The 16643-nt window shown below is 43.4% G+C and overlaps 1 protein-coding gene and 1 long non-coding RNA gene across 2 annotated transcripts in view; one reads left to right on the forward strand and one right to left on the reverse strand.

Annotated features, from left to right (window-relative positions):
* STAT4 (signal transducer and activator of transcription 4) overlaps positions 1-10555 on the reverse strand; it is a 43450-nt gene extending 32895 nt beyond the window's left edge. Inside the window, exons 1-3 of the mRNA XM_052791504.1 lie at positions 10368-10555; positions 7764-7892; positions 6069-6213 (exon numbers count right to left, since the gene is read on the reverse strand). Coding sequence (XP_052647464.1) covers positions 6069-6213; positions 7764-7891 — 273 coding nt within the window. The 5' untranslated portion in view covers position 7892; positions 10368-10555. The remainder of the gene's footprint in view (positions 1-6068; positions 6214-7763; positions 7893-10367) is intronic.
* Positions 10556-11027: 472 nt separating this feature from the next.
* The window catches only part of LOC128143873 (uncharacterized), a 35398-nt gene continuing 29782 nt past the window's right edge, over positions 11028-16643 (forward strand). The window contains exons 1-2 of the long non-coding RNA XR_008235912.1: positions 11028-11165; positions 11333-11578. This is a non-coding gene — a long non-coding RNA (uncharacterized LOC128143873). The remainder of the gene's footprint in view (positions 11166-11332; positions 11579-16643) is intronic.

Raw genomic sequence — 16643 nt, forward strand, 5'->3', positions numbered from 1 at the left:
TGGAAACAGGCTGGGCAGTATAACCGAGGACTTGAAACAGAATCAGGAACGCACTACTGTTACTGTTTTAAGTAGCATCCTGTAAAGTAAGATGCTATTTGTACTACTTAGAAACAGGGTGAATTTTATATGGCAAGAAGTGCCATAATGTTAATATATATTTTGATTAAGATGGCAGAAGATACTTTCAGATGCTATTCCAGATCTTTCCATAAAAAAAGGAGGGCTATGTAGGAGAAAGAAATATAACTAAAATATTATTTCTGAACTCCATAGTATAACTACAGTGCTTCCAAAAGCTCATTTGATATAACTGGTTGGTGTGAATCAGCAAATCTGGTGATTCTGCCTGACCTCTCCCTTTGTAAGCATACCCCAAGGTGTTAATGGTGTGCACGCAGACCTGCTCCTTCAGGCAGAATACCCATTGCCCTCTCTCACCTCATCTTAGGCTCTAGCAGGCCTGGTGAGTGGATAAAGTTCACCAGTACCTGAGAATCTGCTGTGAGCATTAAATGAATATCATGAATATGTATCATTTACAGCAAATTGTTCCCCAGAGCACACAGCACGCTCATTAACTCAGGCTTCAATGGTAAATGAGCAGAGCAGCCCTTCTTATTCCTGAAATCTGTTAATTTACTTTTATAAAGGAAGATTTATGTAATCAGATTTTCCCCTGAATACCATAAACAGTGATGTGACACAGATGCATGTTGCCATTAATGAGAAGGGATTGCTTTCAAAAGTTATCTTGAGGCTAGAGCATAAATGAGAGCGTCAGTTATGAGTAGGACAATTCTGGGAATTTCTGCTTTTTCCTGATGTAGCTGTCATGCACCCATCGCAGTGTGCAGCACAGCCAGTGGCTCTTCAGTTCCTGGGAGCTCACCTGAGCCCATGCACGGGCCAGGCTGCCTCCTACGGAGCTACATCTTCTCTAGTGGGTACCTGCTGAGTGCTCCAAGTGTTTCCAGCTTGGAGTGGGGGGGAAGAGCATCCCCGAGCTGAACAGCACTGGAGACCCACAGGCAACTGCCCACCAGCACCATCCCTAAATGGAGCAGTGGGACACTGGGGTATAGTGGCCACCTCTGATTCCCAGGCTACCCTGAGCCTCCCCTGCCTTGGCTCCCCTGGTGCACTGCAGCTCGGCTGCCCTCCCCTAACGAAAGGCTTTGGCATGTGAGTCAGGAGCATGGACAGTGCCTGTCTTACATGAGTGTCTCTTTATTTCACCAGTCATCTTTGTGTACTAAATCTACTCATGTATTGCACAGGAGCTTACTTCAGGGACAGGTACACTGTCATTTAAAAACTTTCCTTCTGAAAACTAAGATGTAATTGTTCATGGGCTAAGGTTGTGTCGACTGCTGCATCTGCAATTTGGTTCCTAGAAGTGCTAGGCAGCTCTTCTGAGCTTAACATCTGCCCTTTATGTTTTGTTGTCATAGTAACAGCACAAACCATCTCCTTGTGACTAATCTGCTTTGCTTTTCTCCATCTAGGTTTTAAGCAGGAGAAAGAACCATAGACATAGTTTTCCCCCCTCCTTCCCCCACTGCCACCAAACATTTTCTCTCCTCAACCCCTTCCAGAACCACCGCTGGGAGAAGCAGGAGTTCTGCAGGAAGACAGACAGAGAATTTAACCTTAGCAAGTGACTGCGCTGTACTGTCTCCCACTGAAGAGCACAGCAACAAAAGGCTGCTCTGCTATAAAAATGAATCCAATTTACTGACTGGAGAAGTAATAATAATGTAAGAAGTAAATATGAAGGATTTTAACTTAAAGTGCTGACCCTGATTTTAATATAATATGTGCATTTATACCAGATTAATGTCAAGAAGCGATGTTTCAATGAAAGCAAGAAATAGAGAAGCAAATTACTGAGAACTAGCAGTAACCTCAGCTGCTTAGCTAAGTTTCTCAGCACTTTTTCAAGTGCTTATAACTTTGTCAAATCGGATTTTTCCTGGTCAATGCTTCTTTTTGCCTCAAGATACTTTTGGAAATGTCAGCAGTCTGAGCAGAAATGCCACATTCCATGGTTATTTCTCTAATGGTGAGAGAATTGGGATGGTCCCTGTGGCCTAAAAGCAAGGGTGCCAGGCAGACCCATCTTCCTGCTAAGAATTCTGCTCTTTGCCTTTCACAACGCCTAAGATTGCCCAAAACTTTGTATTGCGAGTATGAGACCGGCAAGTTCTCTCTTCTTCCACTACTTCCATCATTATTTTCACGGGGCAACTAAGATGTTTACGTAAAGATGTTTCAGGTGAAACTCAAAATAGAACATTTTCTCCATTTTATAACAAAAATGAATCCTAGGAAGATCTTTCAGGTGGGGTGTGCTCAGCTGTGGTGCTGGTAACTCGTAGGCATAATTCTCTCCAGATTCAGTAACAGCACCAGCAATCTTGATCCTAACGAGTCCTTTGCTGTCTAGCAAACAGCTGCACAAGCCATTTGTAAAGTGTGTGTTGCTTCCTCTTCTAAGGCTGCTCTTCATTAACAATCTAGCTGTATTTCTAATTAAACATTAGTCCCTCATTTTGCTTTTTGTCAAGAACTACAGATTGCTTTTGAATGGCTTTTGTGTGTTCTCTAATTTTAATTGTTTTATTATTGCTATTGTCATAGTATTTAGTAACCTATACCATAACTCAGCATACTACTCTGCATACTTAGTGATAAATGCTGGTTTCCAGCATTACCAAGTTTGACTATTATTACTTAGTATTGTAACACAATTTGGTTCAAAATAATGAACAAACATTGCACTCTGATCATGTATCGAGGTTGAACAGCTTTGTGTGTGTACACGCTGTACATGTGTCTACGTCTGTGAGTGTGGTATAGAGGGGAAGGAAGAGGAGTGAACTGTGAAATTTCAAAGAAGTGCGTGCGCTAGAGAGCAAAGCAGAGATAAAGGTGGGCTCATGGTAACTAACCTTCAGAGAAAATCAAACCAACACTGTTCACAGAGTCACCAGAAATAAAAAGATGTTTACAAATGCAGCTTCCTCTCCTATTTTGGAACCCAGTCTTTCCCCATCAAAGTTGGTGAAAAATCTCTCTAGTTTTACAGCGTACCGTTCCAGTCTTCCTTTCTCATGGTGGTATGTTGGGACTAAAGGGACCATGGCACTGTACCGTGTACATCAGTCACCTTTTTCTGGTGTTGTCTCATGAAACTGTCACGAACTAGCTCAAATTGCAAGAGCTGGGTATCTGCCGGTGCATCCAGCAGGTGGGTGGGGAGCCAAATACCCAGTTACAAACTTGTCATATATTCAGCAATACAATACAATCAGTGATACGTTAAAAAAATTAGACCCATCATTACATAATTTGCATAGTCAAATTTAAGGACATTACAGCAGATACTGTCCATACTATGTGTCATATACAGTTTATAGTCCATTAATAATACTTGACAGTTAATAACAAGGATAGGATGTCAGCTGATTACAGCTACTATAGCATTTTTTTCCTGATTTACTTACCTAACCAATAAAGAAATAATTTTAACAGCTGAAGCTCAGGAGACTGCCTGTGCAGCTCTATAGAACATGCAGCCCATACTTTGGCTGAAAATGCATTTATCATCTATGTTTTAAAAATTAGAAGTTGTAACACAATATTTTACACAAAAATCCAAAATACCTGTGTCACAGACTTCTTAAGACATAGTTTAAGTTATTTGCCTTATCCAAAACAATAATAAACCCATTGCAAGAGTCTGGGCCTACTCCAGCCTATAGAAATTATTTTGAAAATCAGAATGGACTGTGGGTGATAGTGCTAACAGTCATGAGAAATCAGGAAAAGCTCTAATAGTGAAAGTGTCATTCAGTATCTGGTGGTTCGCGTGTGTATTTTGAAACTGAACGAGTAGCTTGTTATCTAAATGCAGGTTATCTGCTGTCTTGATATAATGGAGAAAGGCCAACATTAATAGTGATGGAGAGAGCTGTTGTATTTTTTTGCTCAGCTGGAAACATTTTACTGCAACGCTCAAGACTGAGATCCTTTTTACTAAGTGGTATAATTCCAGCATCACACATGTCCTGTCAAGAAGTTCATAATGCTTTAGACTGCAAACCTACAGACCTTTGCAACCCAAGAGAGCAGAGAGACCTTGCTGCTTGAGAAAGCTTGCTAAGTCACAGCCTTATAGTGCTACAGGGTGATAAACAAGTTGGTGCATGCCACAACTTGTGTGGCATTTCTTTTGGGAGCCAGCAATCAAGTGAAATGATGCGTTAGGCAACTCCACATGGACCTTTACTGTTGCTTTATCTAGAGAAGGAAAAGACCAGCTCTGGTGCTGGCTCTGCTGCTGCTGTAAGTACTATATGGTGACTGTAACCTAGTTGTGCAGTTGTAATGGGGATGCCCGAGTGTTTTGCCTTGTTCTGGAATTGTGACTCAGATCCTTGCCACCTGAGAAACCACTTAATCAGAAATCACTTAAAACTCCCCTTCTCTTGCTTTTCTGCAATAAGCCTCCTTTGCTTTGTGCTCTTTGGGAAGCACATCATAATATAATTTCCAAACATGCCAGGACTTAGAGAAAATCGTTTTCATTCTGGCCATTTCCACACTGGCTATTACATAAACTCCTGTGTGTGTGCCCAAGGCCTGATTACTTGTCTCGGTATGCCAAGTTTCACAGAGCATGCAGAGCTGCCACTTCAAGTTTTGGTAAAAATTTTAGCATAAAATAAACGGTGTGAAGAGAAGAAGGAACCATGAGAGACTTAAATTTTGTAGAGCCTATATGTAAATATATACCAGTCCTTCTGCATGTGCACATTGTGATGGTATAATCATAAATGCACAGTCTTTTAAGCCAGGAACACACCAATGAACTGCTTGCTTCAGTGCCCTGAAATGCTCTTTCTACGTGTACGCTACTGTGGGAGAATGCCTTTACTAAGGTGATGCAGCTCTGTCTCAGCCCTACGGTGGTAAAGCATGCCAAGACCATGACAGAAATAACCAAATTAACCTTTCTGCAGTTAACTCCAACAGCAGTGAAGTAAATTTGGTGTTTGAGCAGTACTGAAATTATAGATAGTGCTGCTACACAACCCAGAAAAGAAACAAAAAGCAACTTTAGTTTTAAGTTACATGAGACTGCTTGCATAACACCGGAAGAAAAAGTAGTAGCGATGGAAATACTGTCACATTTTTAAGAGGCCACCATTAGGATAAAGAATAGAAAGACACACAGCCATAAAGAGAACAAAATAATTGGCAAGGTCATGCTAAGATTTTCCAGACCAGTGTGTGTGTATATATATCTCTCAAATAAAGAAAATGTTTTGCAAGCAATATAATTGTCATTTAAGTAGTTATGGAAAACACCATCAAAGAGGAGAAAAACCCCCAAACTTTCATTAAACTCAGATGCATATCTGTTCTATGCAGCAGACAGATAAATGTCAGGAAGTAGGTGACTAATGAAGTGGAACTCTGAGAATCCTTGCCTTAGATAAACAATTATTAGAGAAACATTCAGCCAATCGAAATAAATACCATTTTGCAGAAGCCTAACGGAAAATCCTTTAAGCCATTCATAACAAATAATCCCAGCTAAGCGTAAAATAGCAAACATGCTAATGATTTACAGAGGTTCCTTTTTCGGGCTGCTGCTTTAAGCCCCAAATATGCATTTTCATTCCATAGTTAGATATCTGTATGTGTCTGAAAGGTGGTAATTACATTTGTAATAAACCTGAGCATCCATAAGCGCTATACAGTCTTATTTTTAAGAGCTCAGTGAAACACAGATACACACAGAGCTAAGAAGTCACAGCACTTGTATCTGAGCAGCATGCATGAAAATGTGAATTATTGTTCCACAAAGTAACAGACAGTGGGATTATTATTTTGAATTATCTTATTGAAGGCTTGGTCTTCCCATAGCTACTTGCAGTCTACGGCAATCAGGACAGCTCTGAGCTGTGCACAGGAACAAACTGTGTTCAACAGAGGTTGGGCACTACCTTTAGAAACCAGTAAGAGTATGCAATTTGTCATCTGAAGTAACGACCCACCTGCAGCAGCTTCCTGATTCTTTTCAGGTTGTGTATCAAGAGAAGATTCTTCTCCTGTGAAACCCGGTCCAGCTGTTCATCCACTTGTATTAGCAAATTCTGTAAAAGGATCGTTGCCATTGCTTCATTGTTGGATGCAGCCTCCCTGAAGAATCAATGAATGAGAACCATGTGTGTTTAAAATGTCGTAAGAAGTATCAATCTATCTCTACAGAAAATTATAATCCATTCAGAAATCTAGGCAGCAAAAAAAGGCTTTAAATATATGGTGACTTGCATATAGTTAGAGGTTTGTGAATAATTGATTTTATGATCCTTTTATTCATATTCATGTAGATATGCAGCTATAAAGACAGGGTGAGGATGTTCTTAGCACAGGCTATGGAGTCAGCCAGAGGGGAGACAACCAGAGTTTTCTAGTCTTTGGTCCACTGAATATTTAAACAGTTTTAGCCTACTTCTCAGAGCAAATGGGCTTATGTATACCATCCCTCTCACTCTGTCAGTCACAGAGATACAATCTCTGAATTTACTGCCCAGTTTCAGACAAAGTTGACACTGGGCTCGGAGTCTAAAAGATAGTATGTTCTTACAAATTTAACAGAAAACTGGCAGGTTGGTAGAGGAGAGGAATCCAAATTAGTGCCTCCACTGAGGCAAATGGCGGTAATAACTTGCTCCAGGAGGTAACAGCCAGATGGCCAGTCAGCAGATATATATCTTCACACCAGGCACCAGATGAGCCTTTGCCCGGCCAAACTATTTGGGGATACGGGAAGACTCTGAAGCTACTGGTGAAGGGTATGTAGGGGACAAAGGACACAAACACTCACAGAACCAGGCTTTACTGGTTCTGCTGTTTATAGAACAGCTTGATACACGAAGGGCAATAACATTAGCGAGCAAAATAGAGGAAGACAGACTTTGGACTGCATGGCATCCTTGTCCTTGGGATATCGTCTCTCCTTGCCCCCCAGATGGCAGATGCCTGTTTGAGATATGCCTGCTAAATCTGGCAAAAAGGAGATTTTAATGTTTCCCGTGTTCCTACAGCCCCATAAGCACTGAGATATAAACTGTAAGGAAAGATTATATTCCTTAGCAGATTTTTTCTTTTTTTTTTTTTGCAGTAGTCTTCCATTAGTCTTGTGGATTTAGCTTGAAAAATTTAGATGTCTCCTTCTGGTATGACTAATATAAACTTTTTTTTGGCATTTAGTTCTGAATTTTCTGAAGATAACCATCCAGTGAATTTGATCCAATTTTGTGCATAAATTCACCTTCTAGAGAACAGTTCCTGAAAGTAGCTGGCTTGTTCCCCCAAATTATATATCCTGCTTTAAGTGCAGTTTTGGACAAGTGAATAATTTTATGCTGCAAGAGGTAAATGTATAACATTTCCATTGAAAACTAACTTGCATTATTTTTTTCTATGAAAAGCCTGTAATACCATTAATTTGCTAGACCATTTTTATTGGATCTTGTTTAGGAACAAGTTCAAATGAAACCTCACGTCCAAGCATGCCTTAAATTTAAACTCTGACAGTTCAACAGGCTAAATCCATAACTAGTGGAATACTATTCTTGAAGTGCAGGTGCCTGCCCAGCTCCCAAATGAGCACTATAAAATCTGCCAGATAATGAAAGAATTGTTCATGACTGAAATCATATGAGAGGAAGTAAATTTAATCCTACCAATCTTGGCTTTCTATCCATTGTGCTAGTAGATGCCGGATTTCCATGGGGAAGTTATCATCATAGAATTGGTCTACCTGCTCCAAAAACTTTATTTCCAGTTGTTGAACTTGACTCCATTGGGACATACTGCAAAAGATTAAACATGTTTGCCATTGAAAGTTGAATACAAATTAATAACCCAAAGTGCATAAATCACTTATTTTCACTGTAGTTCTTATCATATACTTTAATGTTCTTGTTTATTCTGTCTTTCAAAACAAGTGGTATGTGACTAAAGTTAGTCAGTTAAGGGGAAGAGGGAGAAAAGAAGGCAAGACCATTAAAAGAAGTTCTAGCTCTTACACTTGAATGGGCACCTCTGCCAATTTCCTTCCTTAATGCAAATGTTTTGGGGTACTGTATGATGCTTTTAAAGCAGGGAGATCAACACAGCATCTCTCATCAAGAGAAGTAGGTTAGGATTGTACTCTTCAAATCCAGGTATAACTATTGTTATGAAAGAAGAGTAGAAAGCAATGAATTTGCTCTCTCAGTGAACTCATACCACTCAAATTTTTCCTAAAGCCATAATGGTTGTATGTTATTGTGCTGTTCCTAGAGCCCCACATCTTCTGTTTGGAGACTTCTGTTTGTTTTATGAACAACATTTATAAGACAAGCAAGAGTAGCATCACTCATTGCCAGGCTCTGAAATTCTTACTGAAAAAACTATCCCAAGTACGTTTTGGCTGTTTACTGAGATACTGGAGTTAGAAGCTTGGTTGTTCCAGATTTTAGGTGGGCTGAATTAATGCCTGCTCCTCTCCATGGATTAAAGAGATTGTTTTGGGTGAGCATGCTCTCCACGTAGACTGCTCAGCCTGAGTGACTCTCTCTCCACTTAGGAGAACATTACCTTTCTGATACTTGCACTCTAGGGTTGCACCACATCATCATTAATCCCGCTGGTGAAAACACCATTTTCATTGTCATTTTTTTCAGTGCGGTGAAAGACTAAGATAAAACGTTGCCTCAGGGCAGGCTACGCCAGGCTGTAATTCTTGATGTGGCATGCAGATAAAAAGTCAGCGGTAGGGTTGAGAGCAGGCGGTCGTGGCTGAGCAGAGAGGAGGGATGCCCTAGGGCCTGTGCCCTGCGATCTCCGTCCTCGAGTGGGCTCTGCCCACACCCTGATCCCATACCAGAGGTTGTCTTCCCTTTTGTTAGGATGTTTGTTCATGTTAACAAAATACACAAAATCCAGTCATGGACTAAAGATTGCACTGCAGTAGGTCAACGTATGACATCTGTTTGAACATTTTTAATAGAAATTTTTCCTGAAAAAAAGATATTTTATCAAAATTGATGCTTTTATAGAAAGTTGACCTTTTTATAAACAGCTTTTCTATTTCCTATTCTGAACCATAGTTTCAGAATGTCAACAGTTTGAACTAGAGACTACATCATATTTTTAATGCTGTGGTCTTTCATTTTGCGTTTTCTTAAGTCGGGGGGGGGGGGGGGGGGAAGATGAAGTATCTCAAGGTGTAATGGAGTCCTGAGTACTTACTCATGCAAAAGTAAAAGTGACAGCTTTTAGTTTCTCCTTAACAAAGGCTGGATGGGATGATTGTGTGTGTGGTATGAAGGATGCTGTATGTAACGTCAGTGGAAATGTGCCCAGTGACATTTCCCGCCTCTTTATTACTTCCATTCAGGGAGGCAAAAATATTGCCTGAACGTGTACTTTCTTTCTTTAAATTGTGGAGAAGGAGTAACACATAGGAGCGTTTTGCTGTCTTTGTTGCCATACTGATAGTTACACAGAATCACAGGCCTTATTTCTTGAGATACATACAGGGAACCAAATCACGACGCATTAATAACTTGTGCTTAGAAAAAAATTTAGGATTTGTAAGCTTTCAGTGGGACTTTCCAGTCCCAACTTTCAGTGGGACATTTCATTGCAATTTCTGGTGAATTTTGGTGATTATGATATCCTAAAAAGAGTAGTAAGAAAACTTAATGTTATAATCTCCGGGGGGAGGGGTGGGGGTGCGTGGAGCACCAAGATTTTGTCCAGATTTTGCAGCCCCCTTAGGCCCTCTCCGTAACACCCAGGGACGCTGACACGCGCGAACGCTTGCAAGGCACAGGGGTACAGCTCGCAAATGGGTTTTTTGTAACGTGCTCGGTACGATGCCTCCTGGCATCCTTTTTCCCTCCGCGCAGGAGCGCTCGAAGAGCTCCGAGAGCTGTAGTTCGCTCCGGCCGGCCCCGACGGCAGCCGGCAGAGGCGGCGGGCGGCCCGGCCCGCGTCGGGACGCAGTCAGCGGCGCTAGCTGTAGCGCAGCCGCTTGACCTCCCCGTTCTTCGGCGGCGAAGCGCTCGCTTACAGGCTGCCGGTTTGCCCTGTGAGCCTCCGTCTAACGGTACCGTCGGCACCGAACGCTGCGTGAATTTTCTCCCGTCGCCCCCCGCCCCCGGCAGTGAAGCGCTTCGCCCTTCCCAGCGCCCGTCCCCTGCCAGCGCCCGGGCCCACCCGCTCCACCCCGCCGGCGGGGGCATGGGCATGGGCATGGCGCTGGCCCCGGCCCTTCTCCCCCGGGGAGCCCCACTTGCCTGCGCCAGCGGGTCCCGGCCGAGCCCTGCTGCCGGCGGCGGCGGCGGCTCCCTCCTGCCCGGCGCCTTCCCGCCTCGCCGCCGCCGCCCGCTTTATGCCGCGCCCGCCCCCGGCCCCGCCGGCAGCGGCCTTCCTGTGCGTCAGCCGGGCCCTCGGCCTCCGGGCACGGCGCGGGGCGCCGCGTTCGGGCCCAGCGCTCCAGAACCCCCAAAGAAAGACCCCCCCGGCCCCCCGCCGGGGTCTCGGTACGGTTGTGGTTCAGGTGGCGTGAAGCGTGCGGGGCAGGGATCGGAGAGGGAGAAGGCGTGGCGATTATCTAGGAAAAGTTCAGAGGGCGAAGGAGGTTATTTGTCTTCAGGAGACTTAAAAAACGTTAACTCGCCTTGGGGAGCCAGGCGGCTGCCGCTGGGCTGAGCGGCAGGGAGCCGCCGGCTTCGCCGTGCCCAGCCCTGCCGACCACCCCCCCTCCGCCCGCTTGGGCCGTAACGAGCACGGGCTGGCAGGCGCGGGGCCGTGCTTCCAGGAGTTCGGCGGCAGAACGGGGAAACGGCGTGCGCTGTGGCTTCCTGCAGCGTTCCTCATCTCGGGTAGTGCCTGGGATGCAGGAGCTTCGCCCCGAAGTAAAAGATTTGTTCCCTGTCCTAAGGGCGTAATGGTCCGACGTCATATCTGTAAATAATGCTCTTGCAGCAAGGGTTATGGCAACACAGACGTGCTCCAAGTATGTCTTCCCTAAAGAAGTATACTGTTGGAAAGAGGATTTCTGTAGTGGCAGGTGCAACGCCGCTAAAACCAAAGTGAGTAGAAAATGCTAAGTCATGACCGTTTCAAATCCACCTTGCCTTGGCACAGAGCTTGAGTGCTAGGATCGTGGCTCTGGCGTGATGCAAAGCAGCTGCAATCTGCCCTAAAGAGGATCCTTTTGACTGACTGTTGTTTTATTTGTCATATTTTGTCTTACCAGAAACCCCAGTCATGAGCGAGGCTTTTCTGCGCCAGGCTGTGCAAGCCTGGAGTAAGAGGCATGCTCACAGAACCCGCCAGGGAGCCGACCGAGTGGTATTACGCTCTCTGTGTGCTGGGAGGAACATGAAACCTTGTTCAAGTGAAAACGCCAGGTGCTGGAGATGCAGTTAAGAGGAAGGTGCGTGTCCCTGTTGATGTGTAATTATGTTTTTCCAGACAGAGCAGAGGGAGAATTGAAAGTGAGGTAAGAAGCTTTGATACGTAGGCAACTTCTAGAAGATCGTATACAGGTGTCAGCAGCTGACCTGTGGCTGAATATCAGCTGGGTAGACACCATATTCACCGGACACGTGCTTGAAATGAGATTTGGTGTTATCTTTAATAGCACTTAGCAATTTTTCGGGTGCATTTGTATACAGAGGGCCAGGATCATAACAGAAGTCTGCAAAATCCTAATTTATAGAATTGTGTGGTCCAGTGCATATTTCAATAGACTCTCTATTTATTTCTGTTATTCTTTTATGTTGTATCATTGCATATTTGTTTATTACCTTTTTCAAGTGAGATGAGAATATAATGTACTAGAGGATTTTCTTCAGCCTCTTATTTTTTTGCTAAATGACCAGAGTGCAAAATCATGTTAGCTTTACAGCCCAGAAATGAAGGCTAGGCATACAAGGCCAGAGGAATCCTTCTTTTGCTGTTCATGACCAGACACACATCTAGTCCTAAATTGCATTTCGACTTCTCTAAGCGGCTGTTCTTGGTTCTGATTTAACTCAGCTGCCACTGGCTCAAACGAGCTGACACTAGAGCAGAATGACAATATTTTCACTGCCTTTTGTTGGGATCTGGGGACCAGACTGAATGTCAGACTTGCTCTTTGTCCAAAGAGGTTGGTCCCCAAATACAGCCAGAGTTTGGCAAGTCTCTGCTCAGACCTGCCATCTGTTCTTTAGATTTCAGCAAGCATCGGAAGCTATACAGCTGCACTTTACTTATGGTTCTGTTTTTGCTGATGGATATCCTGGCATTCCATTCAGAACACATACACTCACACACATTTTGTAATCTTTCCATAGGACTGCATATTGTCATATTGTATATGTGATAAGTAATCTTAGGGATCAACCCTAAATCAGTTTTCTCAAATTTTGTTCTCTACCATTTGGCAAATCTTCATCGTTTTCGAAGGTAGCTGATGTTCACGTGGTTGCTCTGTACCGGTAAGCTTGTGTAGGTACCACACTGGGACATTGAGTAATTTGAGGACCATCCAGGAAATAACATTGATTAGTAATTTGATTTCGTGCTGTCAGTAGGGGGAACTATTGCACTGTACTTTTTTCTTCAGACTTTAAATAAATTTTGGTAACTATTTATTTTTCTTTTTAGATTAAGTATTCATTCTCTGAGCATCCTTACATAACTGCTATCTGTAATGATAAGAAGACAGGTAGTTCATACCATCCCAATAAAATAAGACAGTAACAGGTTTCCAATCCCCTTTTTGCTTGCTGTTTCTCTGCTTAACCTAGAAAAGCAGCTATATGATGGAGTGGTTGCTATTAAGATGATACTATGCTTCCTATTATCTGATGCAAATATCTATTCAGGCTTGCTTCAAGGGGCCATGAGAAAAAAGTTCAGTTAGGTGTCATTCCCAAAACCTAGGGTAATCAGAGGTCATTCTTCATCTGAGGTTCAGAGATCAGTTTCTGGGAAGATGGTTCCTATTCCCCTCTTCCCTCCTTCCTCTCCCCACTTTCTGGCAGCGGTGGCAGTGGAGGCAGGTCAATTGCTGGGATGGAGAGCAGCTGTGGAACCAGCTGTTGGGGGTGCAGGATGCTGGATACGAGCCATGGCTGTGGAGGCAGGAGAACAGGGTGTGATCCTCACAGCAAGGGGTGCAGAAAAATGAGTGGAGTCGCTTGTGACATTACAGTGAGTCGGGAGGAACCTTGGGGCTTTACAGAAGCTCGCTGGAGACTGTGGAAGGGAAGTGCACTTCATCTGCAGGAGGGGAGTAAAGAGGCTTGTGGTCCTAGGGTGTTCGAGTTGGATGGTCAAAGGGGTTGAGGTATGGCTGAATGTGGAACGGCCTGAGGTGTGCATGGGAAGATAAGACAGCCTGAGTGGGGGGGCCTGTTTGAGGAGCACAGGTGGGAGAGAGGAGGGCGTGGAGCAGCAGAGCATGCTGTCAGGGTGGTGAGGGCTAAGAGGTTCCCTTCTGAGGTTGGGATGTGGCTCAGCTCTGTGCTCTTGGAAGAAGGGTAAGTGGGGTGTGTTAGCACACCAGGAAGGATGCGATGGTGCTTGGAGGTGTGAGGGAAACTGCTGTGGAGCAGGACTGAGATGAGAAGAAAGAGATGGTCTAGGTCAGTTCAAGGAAGCTCGGGAGGAGAGCTATGTGGATAGGATCCTGGAGGAGATGGCTGGAGGCATGCAGTGATTACTGCTGAGCTAACACATGAGGAAGGTGTGAAGGAGGCAGCCGCGTGGGCTGAAAGATGAAGCTCAGGGGCAAGGAGTTGTGGCTCACACTCAGTGGAGGAGTTCAGTGAGGCACACTGGCAAGGCAGGACAGGCTGAAATGATGCTTGCAAAGTAGGGGGCAAGGAAGTAAAGAGCCTAGGGCAGCCCATGGAGGGGAAGGAAGTTTTTCAGCTGCACTGAGTCACAGTAGTACAGTGAGGGTGCAGGCTGCAGCCCTGAAGGGTATGGATAGGCACAGGCCAGGGAAGCTTCAAGCCGCTGTTGAGTTTGGCAGGTCAAGGTTAATCTTCACTGTGTAACATTTCATTCCACTTCACCAGTGTTTTAGCACCGGTCAAAGCAGGAGAATAAGAAGTGTCTAAATTGTGTGGGCTATTTAAAGGGAACAAAAAGTCTCAAGTGATGGAGAAGGAATTCACGACATGATAATCTTCTCATCAAAAGTTCACAAAGTTGTTTCTAGGAACACTGAGCCAATTTATTACTTTGATCTGTCTGACCAACCTGTAATCAAGATTATCATCTCTTATGTTTGGCCTCTAGTCATTATACTTCTTGACTAACCTTTAATTAGAGTATGTGTCATCTATCTTTTACATAAAGGAGACATTTAGCTTGTGCATGCTATACATGCATTATGTCTTGTATCTGAACCATTCATAGCTTTTCTTCTTACATTCAGAACATGGACTTCTGGTCTCAGTGAGACTAGTAAACACTGTAATCATGAAAAATTGTCTTGCTGACAGTGTAGTTCCTCCTAGTCAGCACAGCATAAATCAGCAATTGTGCGTGCAGGTCACATCCCTTACTGTCCTCTATTTGGAGAAAAAGACAGGAACAGCAATGTTGTCCTGAAGTTACATGTTGTAACAAGCTGTTTATGAATACTGGAAAGAACTCTTGGCTCTATGTTTGTGTGTAGCTAAAAGAACGATTGTTATGCTTAGAAAAGATGGGGGGGAGGGGTTGGCTGTTCAGTTGTTCTCACTTGCTGAAAAACTTACCGTTTTCCCCCTTCCAATAATGAATGAACCATATGTGCAGATGTATAAATGCATATAAAGTGAAGATACATATCTCACCCAAATTCAAGATGATATCAACTAGAAAAAAGTAATTAACTTGCCATGTAGAGAATAATGAGAAATCAGGAATTATAGAAAATGCAGTTTTCTCCCACTGAGTTGGGCTCAGGTCTCTGCTTTTGTGGCAGTATGGCCTTTTGATACTGCAGTCTCTAGCTTTGCTTTTTTGGCAGGTACAGGTAGAGCGACCACTCAGCAATGCAGAAGCAGGTCACAACGAGTGCCCTGTAGGTAGAGGACTTCCCTTCTGAGGCTTTTTGCTGCAGTTTGTGCCTGTGCCCAGACCTCTTTGGCCCTAATGGAGGGTCCATGCCCATCCCTGCTGCTGGGGAGAGGATCTTCTGCACCGGTTCATAGCAAGATCAAAAAGTGAGTTCTTCTGTCAAGCTGGGACATCAGGAGTTCTCTTCTTTTATTGTTATCTTTGAACAACAGATATGTTGCTTTGATGCATGCTTTATTTATCTTTTTACCTCTTGATGTCATATTTGCAATTTTGCACTGGGTGGTTTAACGTGTATCCTGGGAAAGCTTGGAGGTATTGGCTCTCAAGAGGAAAGATTTGGATATTCTGGTGAGTTTTTTCTGGGAAGGAGGTAGTCCGCTAAGAAGAAAGAAGCCTGTGCATCTCTCTTGTAGAAGTTAAGGCCAATGCTACCTGGGGTCCTACGGTCACTATGCAAACTTACACACTGACAAAGTTAAGGTAGGAAGACATTATCCGAAAGGCCTCAATTCCACCTGAATGCCTATCTGCCATTGTTTGTGGAAATGGCATGTGTGGAGAAATGGAGGAAGCATGGAAAGAAGTGAGGGCAAAGAAGGTAGTTTAAAAGAGCAAGGAGAAGGAGAGGAACTCTGGGCGCCTTCTGTGAATTACCTTGTAGTGTAAATGAAACTTCCTTTTGATAATGAATAATTGCGTATGTGGAATATCATTGTAAATCTGCTTTGCCTTGTATCCCTGCTCCAGTAACTATTTTTTCAGCACTTTTCATCACTTGATATGTATTGCTTTATGATTCCTTTAACCCTTCTACTTCTTCAATGATATTGTCCAAATGTAAGTTTTACTTCTCCTGAATTACTTCAGAGTCAGGTTTCCTTTTTTGTTTGTAGTTATGTAGATTATTAGGAATGCTAGTAGTACTATTTTAATAGGCTTTTCCACTCAGGCTAGTCTGTGGGTACTCAGGAAGCTTTTTTTCTTATTTTATACAACAGCTTCCCTGTCAATTGGTAATGATCACTTTTTGTTTGCACAGAAGCTGAAGACTTTGTGATTAGTGGTTTCCAAAGTAGAGTGTGAGAAAGGAATACAAAGTCAGTGTGATTTGGAGAATGCTGTGGGTTTGTATGCATGTTCCTGTGAAGTACAGCTTGGAGGGCAAAATGGAGACCCTTGGCGATGCAACTTGATTAGTATGTAAGTCAGTGTCGGCTGGACAAGAGAAAAGAGAATTTTTTCATAGTAAGCTCACTTGGGATTTGTGCTGTCAATAGTTACTTAAGTTCTTACTGCCTTCCTTGCCTGGGATCAAGATGACTATGTATAATGGTAATTTCTGAGCATACTTAGGAATATTTTCATTTTCCAGTCTCTTAGGTCCTTAGAGGAGTCCTTGAGTTTTATTAAGCTTGCTAGCAGTTTGATGCCAAACAATGACTTCCAAATGAAAAGATCAATAATTTTAGAATTAGTAATGGATCGTGCTCTGAGAAGAT

The sequence above is a fragment of the Harpia harpyja genome, chromosome 7 (genome assembly GCF_026419915.1).
Source record: "Harpia harpyja isolate bHarHar1 chromosome 7, bHarHar1 primary haplotype, whole genome shotgun sequence".
Classification (NCBI taxonomy): domain Eukaryota; kingdom Metazoa; phylum Chordata; class Aves; order Accipitriformes; family Accipitridae; genus Harpia; species Harpia harpyja.